General features: G+C 43.4%; 1 protein-coding gene across 5 annotated transcripts in view; it reads left to right on the top strand.

Moving 5' to 3' along the window:
* The window catches only part of kcnd3 (potassium voltage-gated channel, Shal-related subfamily, member 3), a 117,778-nt gene extending 99,305 nt beyond the window's left edge, over positions 1–18,473 (top strand). For 4 of the 5 annotated variants that reach the window (XM_082518390.1, XM_082518387.1, XM_082518389.1 and 1 more), the window contains exons 5-9: positions 10,656–10,757; positions 13,826–13,858; positions 13,965–14,057; positions 14,964–15,223; positions 15,875–18,473. In XM_082518390.1, the coding sequence (XP_082374516.1) occupies positions 10,656–10,757; positions 13,826–13,858; positions 13,965–14,057; positions 14,964–15,223; positions 15,875–16,049 (663 nt within the window). In that variant the 3' untranslated portion in view covers positions 16,050–18,473. The remainder of the gene's footprint in view (positions 1–10,655; positions 10,758–13,825; positions 13,859–13,964; positions 14,058–14,963; positions 15,224–15,874) is intronic. The other variant, XM_082518391.1, reaches the window with a different exon arrangement.
* The last annotated feature ends 1,226 nt before the right edge of the window (positions 18,474–19,699 follow it).

Here is a 19,699-nt window from a genome sequence, read left to right as displayed (position 1 = left end):
GGGGTAACGGTCATTCTCCGTGGCATTATTTAAACGGCGGAAATCTCCGCATGGCCGCCACCGACCGTCCGATTTGGGCACCATGTGAAGCGGAGAGGCCCATGCACTGTTCGAACGCTGTACAATGCCAAGGCGCTCCATGGCTGCAAACTCTTCCCGAGCGACGGACAATTTCGCGGGGTCGAGGCGGCGCGCGAACACCGGGGGCCGGACCGTGGGAATATAATGCTCAACCCCATGCTTCGTTACCGTGCTAGAGAAATTAGCGACAGACAGCGATGGAAACTCTAAAAGCAAACGCTGAAAAGCATCCCCGGAGGTCACTACATTAGCCCGAATCAGGGGCTCGGCGGCCCGAGTAAAACAGGGTAGCGAAGAAAACGAGAGAGCATCGATTAAACGTCTGTTAGCGACATCGACAAGTAGTCCATGAGCACACAGGAAATCAGCACCCAAAATAGGTACAGAGCTAGCAGCAACAACAAAGTTCCACTGGAAATCCCGGCCATGAAAACAAACAGTCACCAACCTTTCCCCAAACGTTTTGATGGGAGAGCCGTTAGCTGCAATGAGCTGCGGCCCACAGTTCGCTGCTAGTCCGTCGGTAGCGGTAGGGGGAAGGAGGCTCTTCTGGGAGCCGGAGTCCACGAGAAAACGTCTCCCGGAGCGCGAGTCCTCTATGAAGAGCAGCCTTTCTGTATTGCCAGCAGTCGCGGCTGCTACGGCGCGCTGGCGGGTCCGTTTCACTGGGCCGTGAAAGCGCAAGGCGGCAGGCAGCGACGCGCTCTGTCGCCAAAACGCTGATGGTAGAAACAGATGCTCTTTCCGCGGTGCCGGCGTGTAGCAATCCCTGCCGTCAGCAAGGGGGCGGATGCTCCGGGGGAGGCAGGTGGAGGCGTGGAAGGTGCCGCCGGCGTGTCCGTAGCCAGGGCGTGAACGTCGAAAGTGCGGCTAGCCAGGAGAATGCGATCCGCTTCTTCAGCCAGGGAGCGATAATCCTTCGCAGGCAGAAGCGGAGAGTTCGCGAGGACAGCTCTCACGGCGGCCGGTAGTTGGCGAAGGAAGAGGTGCACGAAGAGGAAACCACCGTCATCCGGCCCGAGCAACGATAGCATGTTCTCCATGAGCTCAAGCGCGGTACCGCCACCCAAGCCTGACAGGTTGAGGAGCTTTTCGGCTCGTTCGGCGTCGGAGAGGGCATAGCGCCGAAGAAGCAGCTCTTTGAGGGCAGCGTATTTCCCTTGGGCGGGTGGGTCCCGGAGGAGCGCCATCGCGCGACGGGTGGCCAGCGGGTCGAGCGAGGCCACCACATGGTGATACTTCGTGTCGTCAGCCGAGATGCCGCGAAGGGCGAACTGAGCCTCCACGTGTACGAACCATGACGGGGGGTCATGGAGCCAAAAGTCCGGCAGTTTCAGCGCCACAGCGAACGTAGCTGCAACAGGAGGCGGAGGTCCGGCGGCCGCTGATGCATCCATAGCGGAGTGTGCGTTATCTACGGCCCGTTGCATGCTCGAGTCAGGGGTCACCAATGTGGAGGTAAGCATCAACGACACAGCTCTCAGTTCTCACTCCTTCTTTATTCGTCTCCAACATCAACTGCGCATATCGCGCCACAAAACACAGGAACACACTTCCTCTACACTGGGTGTGAGTGGAGCCCTCTAGTGGTCCACCACAAGATAACCTTTATTAGTCCCACACGTGGGAAATTTGTTTTGTCACAGCAGGAAGTGGACAGTGCAAAAGTTATGAGGCAAAAATTAGAATACAATAAGAATAAATACAGTACACAACTGTACAGAATAGAATAAAATAAAATACTATATACAGTAGAATAAAATAAAATAAATATACAATAAGATAAAAATAGAATACAAATACAAATACTATATACAACTGAGTAAAAATACAACGATGACAGAAAGGATTATTGCATTTAGTATTATTGCATATGATGAGATGATAAGATGAGATGCTTGCTGGAAGGAAGGTGTATGTCTGTTTGCATATGTGCACATCCACATCTGTATGCATATACGTGCATGTCTGGGTGCAAAAGCCATATTTCCTGTCAGGCGTTAATCTGAGTGACCTTAGCTGTTCTCTGAGCTGCATTGTGGTGCAGTGTCCCGAACATCACCCAGTACAAGACCCCCATAGTACCCACCAACAGACCACTGTAGCATGACAGTGCTGTTCTCATTAACTAGTACTAAATGACTCCTTCAGGCACTTGATATCTCTTTGGCTTGCCTGCTGTGAGGTCAGCGATTTGCTCAAGCACCCCTACATCCCATAGACAGCTTTTCTCCTTTTTATAACAGCATGACTAAAAAGTCTTATCAGTGCTTTCATAATGATATTGCACCTGGATGCTTTAATCCTCAAGAGAGTTATTACTATGGTAAAATCAAGGTCTAAGTGCCAAAGATGATGATAGATTTGCATATTTTTTTTGAGCATTTAGGAGATGCAGTCTGCACCATGCTCCGGATTAAGTGTTGCTCAGCATTTAAGCTTTTGTTCTCAAAATCAATGGAGTATCTCCTGAATTACATATTGTGCAAGCTTTAGTGGGAGATGTTGTTGAGATGATTTCACGTTCCCAGATAGTGTTTAAATAAGGCCGCCTTTCTTCCTGCCTGCCTTGTAAATAGAGTCCCAGAGAGCAGCCATTTGGCTTTTCTACCTTTAAAACCCGCCTTCCAGCCAAATGGCTGGTAGGTGTTTAGCTAGGGTTTAGCTTCAGCCAAGTGGAAGCTAGTCATTCATATGTAAATTAGGTTGTTACCTGAGAATTCTGGAGGGGAGTGGGGGTGTGTGAATGAGGGGGGCTGCTAAAAGCTGTGAACTTCCTTTTGTGTTCGTCTTGATGCATTCTCAATCATCCAGGGAAATAAATCTCCAAAAGTCGCCAACTTGGAGTGGTTAGTTTCCTGAGCCACAAGGAAACTTGGAGTGTTTCAGTTTGCCATCTTAGGGAGAAATCAACACACATGGGTGTATTTCCTTTGTTGCTGAGATTTATTGAAAAACAGTACAAAAAACCAACCATTTGTACACATATTTACAAATAATAATAAAAAGTGAGTGAGTACATTTCAACATTTTCAGCAATCACTCACAATCCTGGCACTGCCATGGTATCTGTAGTCTGCATTTACCACATGTGTATCTGTAGCAGTGAACACATCGCACTAAAGAATGTAGCATCATGGGCAGTGTAGTCCGTGTTGCAGGGAGAATGGACTGCCATACACGTTATGGGTCTGGGAGCACGAGGAGGGAGAAAAAGGGGAGTGGAAAGGTACGAGTTGTCATCGAGGAAAAACGGGAGCTGGAAGCATGTAAATATAATAATAACCACTGCAGCCAAGAAGAGTGCCTGACGAGCCCAGCTGTAAGTAAGCTATTAAGACTCGACTGTACACCGTGTTCCTGTTTCCCTCCGAAAACAATAAGTTCCGTTGGAGCAGCCTTTCAACGCCTCTCTCTGTCTCTGCTAGCAAAGTTGACCCACACAATAAAGTAAAGCTATTTTTCGGCTACGAGCCGACAGGGACCCCGCCGTATTAGTCAGAGGTCCCTTTACTACAGTTCGGAGTCGCGGACCTTCAGTAATAGTAATAAATCACACAGCAATAGTACATTCATGTTGTTGTAAAAAGCATGATAATATATTAAGTAATCCAAAGTATTCAGAATACGTTACTGTCATTGAGTAACGTAATGGAATACGTTACAGAATACATTTTGGGGCATGTATTCTGTAATGGAATACATTTTAAAAGTAACCTTCCCAACACTGGCTGTGTTTTAATATCAATGTACTGTACTCACTTCCAGCTGAATATAATTGTTCTCGCACTCTATCAGCATGCCTGTAGCTTAGGAGCTACAGCAGGTCATCTACTAATTGGGAGGCTGGTCGTTCAATCCCTGGCTGCTCCAGTCCGCATGCCAAAGTCTCCTGGGCAACATACTAACCCCAAGTTGATGCTTCGTTGCAGCATCAGAGTATGAATGTGTGTTAATCTAAGTTAGGTGTGCTTGTATGAATGTGTGACTGAGACATGTAGAATAAAGCTCTTTACGAGGGTAACTTTGCTACAAACACCATGATTAAAATTTTAAAATCATCTTTATTTGTTTTATACTGGAACTTGGTTCAGCCTGAAACTAGCCTTTTTAGCTTGTCTCGCAGTAAGTCAATTTCAGCTGACTGTCTTTTGACTTACTGCCCCTCACAGGGAAACTAGGAATGTAGAGTAGTCCAAGGAATGAGCTTTTGTTTTTAGCCTGCTCTCAAAAGGTATGTACACGTATATACACTGACCTAATTATTTGAAACTTTGACCTGTTTAATATGAGCATCAATCTCTGTAACTGTATACATGACTAGCTAGATCATAAGTGAAGGAAAGGTGTTTCCAGTTTAGGTTAAACGCTTAAATGATAAGAGATGATACACCCGATGGCAGCATTGTTGGCAACCTGGTGATTAGCTGTAGCAACTCGGGATTTTACTGACCTTTTTAAGAACTGCTACTGACATGTTTCCTGCACATTAGATTGCCATCGAGCCATCTGTCACTTAATAAAGATGTTATCCTCAGCAGATGATGAATAGTTCTCATTGTATAGACGACTCTGTCACTGCTTTTCACAAGTCTGATTTCTAATGTCCAACTAGAGCCATTAATTACTTATGCATGCTATATCCTTTAACAGCCCGTTACTGCCATCTATGTAATATGTAGTGTTCTTAACTGCAAATGACATATGACCTTCTCTGTCATTTAACCAACCATTTAGCAAGTGTTACTGGTCATTTACTATAGCAAAATGTCATTTCCTCCACATTTATTATCAGCAAATGGTTATGTTTCACAGAAAATCTGTTCTTCCTCAGATCATTTCTTAGAATAAGGCTGTGTTTAACTGAGAGTAAAATAGGATAGCCATTTGAGATTAGCTTTTGCAGTACTTACACGACAAAGAGAGAGCAGATGGGGGGACAGGGAGGAGGAGGAATTATTAAGGAGAGGAAGTGCGTTTTCCAGCATCTGCTGTCCTCTTCGTATCTTTCTCTGCCTTCGCCCCCACCACCACCACCACATCTAGGTGCTTTTTTGCTCTTGTCATACCCCCCTGTTCGCATCCATCTTCATTCGAGTCTAATTGTTAGCTGTTCTGGGCTCCCATTACAATTAGCCATCCATCTGGGTGGTGGCAGAGAGACAGCCCCTGATCTATCTTACCGCACAAAGCAAAGATGCATGAGGATGCCACTAGTTGCTGTATGTGGCACAGGAAGCACACAGCTGAGACACAGACATTAGCTTGTCTATTCTGCCTCCCTCTAGTCTCCAGTGTCACCGTTTCTGTCCTGCATCAGTTTTCAGTCGCCTCCTAACGGGATCAAAAATCAGAGTCTGGTCTACAGCGTTTGCATTAGTTCTTCTCTGTGATCATTTGCATGAAGGTATTAGTATCCTTAGGTAGGACAAATTACAATTTCAGATATAACATGCCTGGAGGAGGGGAAGGTTTAAATGAAGAAACACAAAGGCCAAGTGACACAGAATGGAAAAAGGACAAAGGAATTAAACTAGCTTAACTTTTAAATGTACCCTTGGTATTCTCCTAGATTCCCCTGTGGCTCTGTGAATAATCTCCCTACTTCCTGTCAAATGTACTTGAAGCCATTTTATACCTACATACTACGAGTTACTGTAAAAGCTACTGCAAAGCTACTATACTCAAAAGACCAAATTAAATGTGTAGAAACTCAGTAGAATGAAGCCTTGTGTGATTATTTCAAGCAGTTTATGAGGATTAGTGGCATTAACAATTGTTTTCGCTCTCTGTCCTGGTCGTTGTGTCCTTGGGCAAGACACTTCACCTACCGCCTACTGGTGTTGGCCAGAGGGGTCGATGGTGCGATATGGCAGCTTCTGTCAGTCTGCCCCAGGGCAGCTGTGGCTACACCTGTAGCTGCCTCCACCAGTGTGTGAATGTGAGAGTGAATGAATAGTGGCATTGTAAAGCGCTTTGGGTGCCTTGAAAAGCGCTATATAAATCCACTCCATTATTATTATCCATTATTCATATGTAAATGAGATTCCCAATGTTTATTTCTCCAGTATGATCCCTGTTTCTGTGACATTTCAGGTTTTTTTCTGTGTTTTATCACTTTGGCTGCAAAGTAGTTCAAGTTGAACCAGCTGTCTTCAAACTTAGTGGGTATTAAAATTGCTACGTTGCAGTTTATGAGTATTAAACTGGCTTCAGGCTAACATGGCAGAAACAAAACAAACCGTCCCACTCACTCCCTCCTGCTGGCTCCCACTCCCTGTAGTCTAAATCATCTCACTATTGTTTTTAGCGCGCACTCAGAAGGTTGAAGTCAAAAGGTGGAGATGACTTCTGGCTGAGAGTGTTTTGCCCTTCTAGACAATCAATAAAGTCGTCTGCACGTTGCAAGAAGACAGACCAATGCTGATGGGAGACTTCACCGAGGAGGTCAAGAGTGCTGTTGTGAATTATGTCCTTAATAAAAAAAAAAAGAAAACATCAGCATCACAGCAGCCTGTACAGTGGAGCCATACCTTTCTTTATAAAGAGGCGGTAATCCGGGCTTAGCAAAGGTATTTTGCCTCTGAGTAGTGTTAGTCTGGGGTTAAGCTGTCTTTGCTACAGATATCTGGGTAGAGTTATCACAGGCCTTGATTTCCTTGGAATCAATCTCCCAATTGTCCGGAGTGTCCTGTCTCTGCCGAGTCCCTAATGGATTTTCTAACAGTCAGGGTTTTTTTCTTCTAAATTTCACATGTATTTGCTCTCTGGCTCTCTTGCTGTGTTTGTCTCTGTCGCTTTTCCTCTTTGCGTATGTGTTATCATACAGCAACATACCTCAGAGGAAGTAAAGGACTTCTTTCCTTGTGGCAGGAATGTCAGCATGTGTAAAGGCAACTCTTCAGATGAGTGGCAGCTGCAAAACAGAATAAGAGTCTTACACAGTTATACATATATATATATATATATATATATATATATATATATATATATATACGCGTGTGTGCTTCCTCATCAGATGGTCTCCTTTTTCACTTGCATGGTTCCAAGGCTGGCCTGAGGCAGAACCTAATCTGGTCTCATAGCTCGATTGCTCCACTTTTCACTTAGCCAGTTACTATACAGGCAGTCTAGCAAGGCTGTAATTCACAAGGTGCCATGAATTTTTTAACTTTCACATTCAAGTAAAAGATGAACTTCTGAAAAAACGCACTGGCACTGCTCAGTGGAGCATTTCACGGGCCCTGAGTGGATATGCAGCGTTTTTTAATCATTTGAGGATATGCCAGGTTAGATCCGTCAGCTGGCAACAAATTGTGTAAAATGGAGTGTTTTGCTGGCTTGCATCCTATAACTATAATCTTTAAAGTGTGATTGATCCTAAATTAGGGCAACGTGGCAGAAAGGAGGAAAACAAAGAGTAAAAAAGGATGCTTGGATCAGTTTATTGGCCTCTGGGTGTGTGGAAACATCTGGACTCTTTCAGTCAGCAGTATTGAACATCAGTATTCTGGCAAGTGTTAAAATATGTTGGATTTCTGAAAGCTACTGTTTTCCCCTGGGTTGATGCATTTAAAGTTAAAGTGGAATTAAATTGCATTTTGTCTACTACAGCGACCGTATCTGCTCTGTAAATCGCATGAGAAGTTTATAGCTTATACTTTTTTGGTTTCACAACAGCACCCACTGTCTGTGCATTAATCCCTCTGAATGCTACATATTTACTATCTGCAAAGATGGATAACCTGTTTCCATACAGTCGAATCAAATTGTTTGGTCTTAAACCATATTTGCATAGAGCAAAAGGGTTTCTCGTATATAGATGGTTATATAGCAACCTGCTAGAAACTACAATAGCTACGGTTGTTGAATAAAAGCCTTAGTTTTCCTGCTAAGGCCTGCGTGACTGACAGACAATAACACACAACCTGTACCGTAGCTTCCTAAACAAACATGCACCTAGAAAGATTTTCCTTCTAGGGTCATTTTGCAGGTTCGGGACTAGGTAGCATGTCAGTTACTGCACATTAACCACCATGTATGTGTATCTGCATCTGTTTAGACAGAGTTTGGTCCTTGCTTTTACTACCAACGCTAACAATTGTCCCTCTGTGGCTTGCAAACTGTGTCACTAGGCTGGTCACTCCTACAGACATTGACATGGCCCTCCAGCTAACAATGAAGAAAATAAAAAGAAATTTCAGGAACCATGCAGCCATTAGAAATAGGCAGAGTCGTGTCTTGGAATTAGCATCTTAGGCCACAGAGCTAAACTTCTAACGCTTCCTGCAGGTTCATGGATAATTCTTCAAACAAGGGCTCTAAAATTCCAGTAATCTCTTCATGAGACAGACTGCATGAGTTCAGACCCTCCTGAGACCATTATTTATTTACCAATGGTGCATGTTATAATGGTAATCAGGGACCTGTCATTCAATTGTAACAGCAGACAGTCATGTTTTGCATTGAAAGCTGTTGTTTGTGTGACCCTGTGTTCCAAAGTATTTTCACTGTCAGCGAAATTCATGTTTAAAAACGGAGTTTATTCTCGTTCATTTCACTAAACATTGTAGTGTATTTATGGTGTGAATGTCTATGTTTCTGTGCAAAGCTGATACCTTTGGCTATTTAATACTTGACGTTGCAATATGCTGGTGTTAACGAGGACACTCTATCCATTGCCTTTTTTGCACTCTGTGTTCTCAGTGGTGCTTCAACAGCAATTCAGTCTCAATCTGTTGTGCCCTGACTCTACCTGAAAGCACAGATGAGCCTAGACACAAGTGCCCAGGTCCCAGAGGCCCTGGGAATCTATCAGGGGCCTGAAAAAGCAGATTCAATCTAGCTGGACAAGCTCTCAACATCCCCTCTATTAGCCCTGCAGCGCCTGGCAACCACTGCCACAATATCAGGCCTTCGGTTTGCATGGTCACCCTAGAGAGACGATACCACTGGCAAAGTACAATACCTGAACATAAAGAAGGGTTATTCTAAAGGCCCGTGGGAATGCTGTGCCAGAACAAATGTACAGAGAGGGCACAAAGAGAGTGAGGAAAACTTGTCAAGGAGAGCTGGAAGAAGGATGACAGAGAGAAAGCGAGAGGAAGATAATCATGAAGGAGAACAGGAGAAAATAAACCGTTTAAAAGGAGTTGTGCTATAGATGCCAAAGTGCAGGTTGGTTGCTTTGCGTGTGTGTGTTCACGTGCACTCCCACATGTTTATTACCCTTGCCTCGTTTTAGATTGCCAAATCACAGCATGAGCTTTCTGCAGGTCAAAAATACATTACTGTGTTTTAAATGAAACTAAAGTCTGGGGATGAGCTTAAATTACCATTCATTAGCATCCTCTTACCGAGCCAGGTATTCCTGCTGCTGCTCCACAGTATAAGGTTTGCATGTATATGTATGGAAATTCACCTATGAAGACGAGACGTGCATGCATAAGCGCACAGCGATAAGCAAACATACATCCACATACTTGATTAATCCCCCAGCGGTGCGTAAGCCCCCACCCCGCCCCGACAAAACGAGCTCTTCACTTAAACAGCTCGCAGTATCCTTCGAAGAATTTCTCTTCGATGAATCCATCATTTTGCTTTAAAATGCAGGAAAGTAATACAACCGAAAGCATGCTCTTTGTAGCCACACCGAGTTTTAAACCCAACTCCTGGCTTTTATGTGAAAATGGAAGACCTTAGAAGAGTGAGTGACTCACATTACACTGTTCAGTAAAAGCAGTTGTTCTGGTAACTGAGAGATTTACTGACACTCATATTTTCTCATACCCCTGGATAAACAAGCTGAAGTGCACTTGGACATGTTTGCACACAAACACACACAGAGACACAGTACATCAAAAATCATTATGTTGGAGTAGAATTTCTCCTCTGTGTCAAAGCTGTGCAAGAACTCCCTGCAAGCACCACAGTATATCTGCTCCTCCGTGTATTGCATCTCTTCTTGTTGTTGTTTTTGTCTCAAGCTGACTAACGCAAGTTATTTGACAACTTGGGTGGAAAAAAGCGTGAAAGAGACAGTGGACTTTGCGCTAACTATGATGCATGAGTAGGGTAACTGAAGATGCATTTAAGCCGACACCTAATACAGTGGCTCAGGAGTAAAGATGCGGCGCGCTATGGGAATGGACACTTTCTTGGTTTGTTTGCCTTTTTTTAATGCAAAACTGCTAACACAGCGGCACAAAAGCAGCCCGATAAATTGAATTCTCCGCTTTAAATACAGAATGACACTTAGCTGCTTAATTCATCCAGGATTTACCTGCTCCGCTCCAGGCTCCCACCATAACTGACTTTCAATCCAAGGAATGTGTAATCGTGTAGTCACTATAAATCATTCATAAGTATCACTGGAGATCAGAGTGAATTCATCACAGGAGATGAGAGTGCATGTTTTAGTAGAGCATGATTTGATCTATAACTAAAATATCAAGCATGCAAAAGTGTTGAAGCTCAACCGCGATGGGTGACAGGATGATGCCATTCAGAGACTTGTTATGGTATAGACACTCGCCAACATCTGGTTACTCTTCTTTCTCTCTCTGTTTTTGTAGAAAGCCCGTTTGGCCAGGATACGAATATCCAAGACAGGAAGCTCCAATGCCTTCCTCCACAGCAAGCGTAATGGTCTCTTTAATGAAGCTCTAGAGCTCACGGTAAGACTCGCCTTTAAAGCACAGACACCTCGCTGTTGCATTGTGGTCTGACACGCTTGCATTTGTTGTGTTGTGTTGTGTTTTTAACTGACAAGACAAAAAGCCTGACCTCTGCGGTAACTAAGTCATGAGATACAAGCCCTCCTTGTCTGTTTTTTAATTACGCCAGCATCCCATCAGAGCAGCTATCTGTGGTCTCATTCTATAAGCGGCACTTCTAATGCGAGCATCTCTGAGCCCAGCTGCCCAGCTGAGGAACAAGCTTCGGGCAATGCAGCAGGAAAAGTAAACACAACTCAAGGATGTTCCATGCCTCACAAAAATGTTGCGGTTCATAAGCACTACAGTGGCCCGAGGCTGACACAGAACAAAAACAAGTGCTTCTTCCACCCGCTCGCTCACTTTCTGTGTCTCTGTTGCTTTGTCTCTCTTCAGTGGCAATGGTGGAAACCGGGATGGTACCAGCAGTGCACAAGCTGTAGCAGAAATAACGCAACTAATTTACATTCATGCCTGAATAGAAGAGGGGTGACTGCGATGCTATCTGCAGTCATGCATGTCACTCTTGCACAGTGCTGTGAAGAAGGATTTGCACCCCCCCTCCTGATTCTTTATCTTTTTGCATATTTGTCCCACTTGGTTGTGTTTCAGATCATCAAATAAATTTTAATATTAGACAAAGATAACACCAGTAAATATAAAATGCAAGGAAAAAAGTCATCTGTATTTGCCTCCTAAACCCAATAGCTGGTTGTTATTGTCTCTTTCTTAGTGTTGGATCATGAACTCAGTTCTTTATATGCTCTTGTGGGTTCTTTGTGTCCTCCTGGATGAACCATTAATGTGCTCTGGGAATAATTTTGGTAGACCACTCCTGGGAAAGTTCACCAGTGTTCAGAGGCGGGGAATCAAGGTCCAGTTCCGCCCTGGTGGGAGAGGCGATGACAAAAAACACACACACCACAACCTCTCCAGATCTGGAGAACCATGACATCAAGCCTGGCTGTGGTTAGTGAAATTGAAGCTTTCCAAAAATTGTGGTTAATCACAGTTAATTCATGATTTAACAAGAAGTGGCAATTGCTTTTTCACACAGGGCCAGGTAAGTTCAAGTTTCCAATAACAAACGAAAACATCCTTTAAAAACTGCATTTTGTATTTACTCGCGTTACCTTTCTCTAATAGCATCGTTTGTTTGACAGTCTGAAACATGGAAGTGTAATAAATATAAATAAGGAACCAGTAAGTGGGCAAATAGCTTTTAGCAGCACTGTACATGAGTACATATGGCCCTGAATACAGCTTGCCTGCACATTTAACACTGATGGATAAATCTGCTTTACTGAAGGTTTCCTAACACTTTTCTTAAACAGTGTTAACAGAAACCAGAGCTCTGAGACGATATTTTGATATTTTTTATGACTTGATTGCCTGTAACATTTTCCTGCCTCATTAGACTGTCCTGTCCAGTTTCAAAATTTACAAAAAAAAGAAAAAATAATGAGTTAAGAAGATTATTGTTTGGGGGGGTTTTCTTACCACCTTACTACTAAACCAATCGCCAGAGGGAAAAATAAGTAATTGAAAAAAGTAATTGACTTCTCTGTTAAATAACACTGCGAGAAAACAGATAAATGAAGCTTTCATTAGGTTTTAAATATTTTCTTGTATCATCTCACATGCCAGAATGGATTTTGAAATGGCACCAATTAAAGTGCTAATAGACTGCTTATGCCTAAAGTCAGCAAAGCTAAAGATCTGTGCCAGCTCAATAATTGTAATTGCTGTCAAACATGGGTTTAATTGTACTGAGGCTATTTACCAACAGTACATACAGTACCATGCCCAGCAAAACATTGTGTTTTGTCACCCAGCGGGTCAAGCTGTTTCCACTCTACAGTATGGTGGCCACCTGGGTGGTGAGCCATAGCCGCCTCCAGACAGACTGCTGATATCGGCTTTGAGTCGCATGTATAGAGAAGGGCAGAAATAGCTCGACCTAAACACCTGTGTTTTACTGCTGTGTTAGGTACAGATAAGCAGCGCGAGCACAGGTGCGCGGTGTCATCAGCGCAAGAAAGTTCCCTCTCAGCACAGAAACCTCTGCTTACACCGCCAGCCAGCCACTTAACAAACAGAAAATTGCTACTGCAAATCTTCCAAACATGGCGTTTCACTTGCCTCTCGGCGGTGCTGTGGAGCATGCAGGATCAGGGCAATGCTTTTTTTGGGGCTTTGTTTTTTTATAAACAGCTGAATTACAGATTCTGCTAGGAAGAAAACTGATGCAACGTATTGAAAGTCTGCATGCGAAACACCGCCGTAATTCTGACAAGTGCAATCAGAGCATTCGGCAACATACTGAAGAGAACGTCTTCCCAGGCACAAGCTGAGGCTATTATGCAGAATAGTTTTGCCAATAAAATAAATAAATCTGTATTTTCTGGGTAGTGGCTCTTCATACAGCATGGATAAATAGAATTCAAAATCCTTATATAGACAGAAAAACTCCAAATGCTACCTTAGAAAAAGTTGTACATGAAGAAAACAAACAGAACATTTGAACATTTATTCTCACTGTAACTAAAGAACACATAAGCAAATGAACTGCTTATCTTGCTCTCTTTACTTTGTTAAGAGATCTGCGAGTTTCCCCGAGACTCGAAAGACCGCTTATTCTCTGACTCACCTCCAAACTGCAGCACTAGAAATAGCACCTACTCGCAGACAAGTAAACACAGACACAGAAATGGGGGATATGAAAAACAAGTCATTATGAGTCGCCTGTTGCAAGGCTTCGTAACAGCACCACAGGAGGGGAAATGTCACAATGGAAATTTTTATATCAGTTGTATATACTGTATATCTATTAGCATCGAGTTGCATCTCCATTCCAGCACAGATCAATGCGCCGGCTCAGCTGATGTTAAAAGAAATGCCTCTCTGGGTCTGAATAGTAATGTTCCACTGATTGGCATGACTGGAACCCTGACAGCAGCCTGTTCTGAGTACTGAACTATAAACACTAGTAAACTCTGTGTGTGTTCTCCCTTTGTCTTCTTCTCAAGCAACTTCCATACAAGATGAACCTTTCGGATCAGGTACTGAGGCAGCCGTTGGTCGTACACCTCCCACAGCTGATTATTGTCTCTCTGCAAAGAAGCATAGCATAACATTTATTTTTGTATTTGTGTGTGTGTGTTTCAGGGTTCCACTGAGGATGAGAAACGCTTAAGCAAGTCTACCTCTCTTTTAGAGAGCCAGCATCACCACCTGCTGCACTGCTTGGAGAAAACCACAGTGAGTGTTCTCATACTCGAGCTCTTTGTCATAATAATATCTTAGTTCCTGTTTCACAGAGCTGAGGAGGCTCTGTCTGTATACAACTCGAAATTGTGTCGTCATCTATAGATTTCTTTGTATCTGGGGTTCATTAGGTGAAAAAAACTGACAGCTTGGCGTAATGTGTAGATCGACAGTATTTTTATGTCCAAGTACTGCTAACCAAAGCGTGATATCCAGTGCTTTGTGTTGCACTTACGATACACCCTCGACATGCCTGTATGTCCGTATAGATGCGCTCTCTGTTTCACAAGCATGACTCGCACACAAGCTGTCACTATTTAAAGGCATTTGTCTGCACTCGCTTAAGTCCAGTGTAGATGTGTTCACCTGTGTTTTGCTCAGATGCGAACTGCAGCCCGCTGATAGGTCTGTATGTTCACAGCCTCCGAGTGACCCCTTTCATGTGAAAGTAGTATACATTGTTCATATGATGATGGAAAAATGATTCAGAGCTAGCCTGTGAGGCTGTAATGGGCCTTCAGAGGACATTGGCTTATATTAATTTCCTGGAGAATTTTAACCAAACCTGCCATTCGTCTTACCCTTACTGCTACTCTGACCCTAACCTAAGCCTAAACTTAAGATATAACGATTTATGTTACAGGGATCTGTTTTTTTATGGTTATATGTGGTCATATCAGATTTATGTCCCCATGACATGAGTAATACTTGGCACTCACACACAGCATGGACACTCACATAAAAAATAATCACACTTTCTGAGTTATTGATCTAGGCAACAAAGCAGAAAATGTCAGGATATATGAAGCCATGTACATAGATATAAATGCTGTAAATTTCACGTGATTTTTTTATGACACCCTGTCTCGCCGTCTCCCTCCCTGTCTTGTGTCTTTGTAGAACCACGAGTTTGTGGACGAGCAGTATTACCAGCAGAGCTACCTGGAAGGCGGGCTGCAGAATTACCCGTCCCGAAGCCCCTCCCTTTCCAGTCAAGACGGTGTGACGGGGACGTGCTGCACCCGGCGAACCAAGAAGCACCACACCCCTTTACCGAACGCCAGTGCCCCAGCACACATGCAGCCTTTGACGCACACTCACACGCACCCACAAGGCTTGCAGGAGCTCAGCACCATCCACATCCAGCCTCTCAGCACCAGGTGAGATCAGGGTAACAAAAAGCCAAAGCAGTTCCATCTCATACACTTGGACCGCTCAAGTGAAACTCTTGAGATTAAGACGTCTTTTGAGATGTGCTCATTTCCCCCCGGCTAAGAGAGCAACTTGAGTGTTTTGCAGTATTTGCCTGTTACACAGAAAACAGAGTATTATAAGTATCCTCTTGAAATAGCTTCTCCTGTGCTCTGACAAGGTGTTGTATAGACACGCAAGGCTGGAAGTTGATTTTCAGTACTTCTGGTGTTTGTTTGGTCAAAGTGGTTATATTGCCTTTGTTGGGCTGTTCTGTGTGCAGCCTTTTGTTTTGTTTTTTGGTCGTTTTTTTATGATGTTTTTAACTATTTTAATTAGTTTGACTTTTTGTCCTTCTGTCTTGTTATAGTTTGGCTTTAGTTTGAGGATTTTTCTTTTTACTTTGGGGAATTATAACCAAATAACACCATTTACTGGTTCCATTTTTATAGATTTTGTTAACTTTGAAAGGGCTCTAAGCTATCACCCCACTGAAAGTTGCCATCGAAGAGGAGAGAGGAGGATTTCTCACTCTGTCCTCGGCACTAATCTTCACAAAAAGGAATATTTCTCTATGGATTGCCCTAATCCTTGCTTGTCTTTCTTAAATTTTCCTTCAGCCGCTCCAGTCTGAACATGCGCGTAGATGAGCCAGCCCCTCTGAACTGCCAGAGCAGCCAGATCACCACAGCAATCATCAGCATTCCCACGCCCCCAGTGACGACTCCGGAGGGTGACGCTCATCTGCCGGCAGGCCCCGCCCACCAAAATGTTGTGAAGGTGTCTGCACTGTGAAGACTAGAGTGCAGGCGCGTCACACAGAAAGACAGATTTAAAAGGGAAAAAAAACTCATCGAGACAGACGGAGGGACGGAAGAGGACAGAACGACGGAGGAGAGAAAGCGTTCAGTCCTGGTCTGGCCTTGGTTGAGCCTGCCCTCTGCTGGTCATGTACTGTAATGACATGGACTCCCCGTGTGGACGGAGGATGGCTTTTAGATACAGTGTCGTCATGTTAGTGGTTGGCGTACGTGTTCGTGCGAGTGAAAGAGTGAGAAACCCCTGTAGGGAGTCGTTTTAGATAAGCGGGTGAGTGAGTGAGTGTCTCCCAAGTGTCAGTGGTGAGCTCCCCGAGTAAGTCATGTGTCACTGTGCACAAAGCACCTTTTCTTATGATTTACGCTTCAGTTTGACGTTTTAGCTGGAGATGTAAGGAAACCTCAGAGGGAAACAAAGAAATAACAATAATAAGACGTAATCAACCCACCGCCTCGTCGTTTGTTTTCTCTCCATAGATAAATATGGCTCCAATCCTTTTCAGCTCCAATATTATTCCAATTTGAGTAAAATTCCAAAAAGATTCTGATGGTTTTCATATTTTCATATTTGTGAATGGGTGCGTGTGAATTTATTTTTTATTTTTGGGGGCTAGATAGAGGAATTGTGATCTTTTGGATAGAAGGTGTGTGAGCGTGTGTGTTTGTTCCTCAGCTGATTGAAAACTTGTGTTTCAGTTCTTCTGAAAGTCTCTGTGGCTCAGTATGTGGTATATTTGACTAGCTGCCACTCTGAAGGGTTCAGCACACACATTTCTGTCCAAAGTTCTCAGCTACAAGGCTTTTACACGACATGTGCCTGTTCTGCTGGAGTTTAAAGATATTTATTCGTTTTTTTCTAGCTTTCTGAATTTCTCCACGTTCCCCGTTCATTCCCACTTTTCGGCTCTTCCAGCCTGACGGACCTCAAATATCTCGATTTCCCTGATGTAGAAACCAAAAAGTCTATTTTTAATTCAAAACCATCACAATTAAAAGCACAAGGCGTTCGCTGAGAATTTCTGACACAAATCTGTCCTGAGCCTGGGATCTTTGTGAATATTGTTAATAGAATATTTTGTAATATTTGACCATTGTTTGGCAGAACCAGTGAAGCTGTCCTCTCGTTCTCTCTCTTTGCCTCACTCTGTCTTTCTCTCTGCGCTCTCTGCATTTCTCTCGCTCTCGTTGTTGTCCCGTTGTATCCCTTCCTCCTGTGTGAACAACAGTATGCTTTCAGTAGTCTTTCTAGCCGTCGACGTTTTTTCTCCCCCAAACTCAGCGGGCATTTTTTTTGAAGTTGTTGAGTATATGTACTCTATGTGGTTAGGAAACTTGGTGTTTGTACCTTTTGTCCTCCTTGGTGTTTCAGATGATTTATTTACTTTATCTTCTGGAAAAATTAAAGCAGGGAAGTCTGTTGTAATGGTGACCGCAGAGACACGAGGACACTGGATGAGCATCAACAGATGTCTGTCACCAAAAAAAAAAAGTGTTGTTCTGTCTGTTCCCTTGAAGACCGATATGTATTATTTCTCATCTAATCCCATCAAAGTTGAGCTTTGTAACTCTGGATTATGACTTTTTTAAAAATCTTGAATGTCATTTTTGGGTTCAGCGACCCCAAAGAGAAGTCTGTCTTCGTGTGGATTTTCACCAAAAGAGGAAAGAGCAGACCAACCACCCGCTTTGCTCCGTGTAGATAAAACGAAACGGTGATAAAGAGCACAAGGAGCGAGCCAGCGTTTCACCAGTGTAAGCCAAGATCTTATTTCAAAGGCAGTATTTGAAATCGTCTACAGCCTCATTTACAGAACCTTGGGGATGCCGTATAAAATATAAATTACTCAAAAGGCAATGATTTCCAAAGAATTTAAATTGTATTTTTAACTGAAACTAGTACAAAGACAACACACTTTTATGACAATTTTAATTTGATGCCACCCACACATTTCATTAAAGTAAGAGGACAGCTGTGCTGCATACACTCTCTCTTTCTCTAAAATTGTAAATACATATGAGAAATATTCATTTATGAAGTTTTGTTTTTCCATCCTTTTCTTTGTTCATGATATGAGCTTCTCGTTTGAGCCTCCTTTGTTTTATAAGTGTGAAAGATCCAGACTGCAGACGAGTCATTTTAGTACCGCCTGATGAAGTTCAACCCGAGCATCAGAATGGGGAAGAAATGCCATTTAAGTGATTTTGAATGTGCCATGGGTGTTGGTGACAGGCAGGATGGTCTGAGTATTTCAGAAACTGCTGGGATTTTTCCACACATCCCAGAAAAAAGAGAAAATATGATGACTCAAATAACCACTCGTTCTGTCAACTAAAAACAGGAAACGCAGGCTCTGAAACACAGGGGCTCACCAAAATTGGAGTTCAGGCTGGTGGTGGTGGTGTAGTGGTATGGAGAGTATTTTCTCGGCACCTTGTGTTCGAACAGCCCAGCCTACCTGAGTGTTGTTGCTGACCGTGTCCATCCCTTTACAACCACAGCGTGTCCATGTTCTGATAGCTGCCTTTAGCCACATCACAAAGCTCAAACTGTCTCAAAGCTGGTTCCTCGAACATGACCGTGAGTTCACTGTACTCAAATGATCTCCACAGTCATCAAATCTCAATCCAGTAAACTCCTTTGAGCTGTGTGCTGCTGATGTGGAGCTGACAAATCTGCAGCAACTGCCAGATGCATGATGTCAATGTGGACCAAACTGTGCAGCTATTAGAGGTGATTTTAAGCACATCAAGTTGTACAGGGAGTGCAGAATTATTAGGCAAGTTGTATTTTTGAGGAATAATGTTATTATTGAACAACAACCATGTTCTCAATGAACCTAAAAAACTCATTAATATCAAAGCTGAATGTTTTTGGAAGTAGTTTTTAGTTTGTTTTTAGTTTGAGCTATTTTAGGGGGATATCTGTGTGTGCAGGTGACTATTACTGTGCATAATTATTAGGCAACTTAACAAAAAACAAATATATACCCATTTCAATTATTTATTTTTACCAGTGAAACCAATATAACATCTCCACATTCACAAATACACATTTCTGACATTCAAAAACAAAACAAAAACAAATCAGCGACCAATATAGCCACCTTTCTTTGCAAGGACACTCAAAAGCCTGCCATCCATGGATTCTGTCAGTGTTTTGATCTGTTCACCATCAACATTGCGTGCAGCAGCAACCACAGCCTCCCAGACACTGTTCAGAGAGGTGTACTGTTTTCCCTCCTTGTAAATCTCACATTTGATGATGGACCACAGGTTCTCAATGGGGTTCAGATCAGGTGAACAAGGAGGCCATGTCATTAGTTTCTCTTCTTTTATACCCTTTCTTGCCAGCCACGCTGTGGAGTACTTGGACGCGTGTGATGGAGCATTGTCCTGCATGAAAATCATGTTTTTCTTGAAGGATGCAGACTTCTTCCTGTACCACTGCTTGAAGAAGGTGTCTTCCAGAAACTGGCAGTAGGACTGGGAGTTGAGCTTGACTCCATCCTCAACCCGAAAAGGCCCCACAAGCTCATCTTTGACGATACCAGCCCAAACCAGTACTCCACCTCCACCTTGCTGGCGTCGGACTGGAGCTCTCTGCCCTTTACCAATCCAGCCACGGGC

The sequence above is a fragment of the Aulonocara stuartgranti genome (assembly GCF_965226115.1).
Source record: "Aulonocara stuartgranti genome assembly, chromosome: 20".
NCBI classification, from domain to species: Eukaryota; Metazoa; Chordata; class Actinopteri; order Cichliformes; family Cichlidae; genus Aulonocara; species Aulonocara stuartgranti.
Note: the sequence above shows the minus strand (reverse complement) of the source record. Positions and strands in the feature narration are given on the sequence as shown.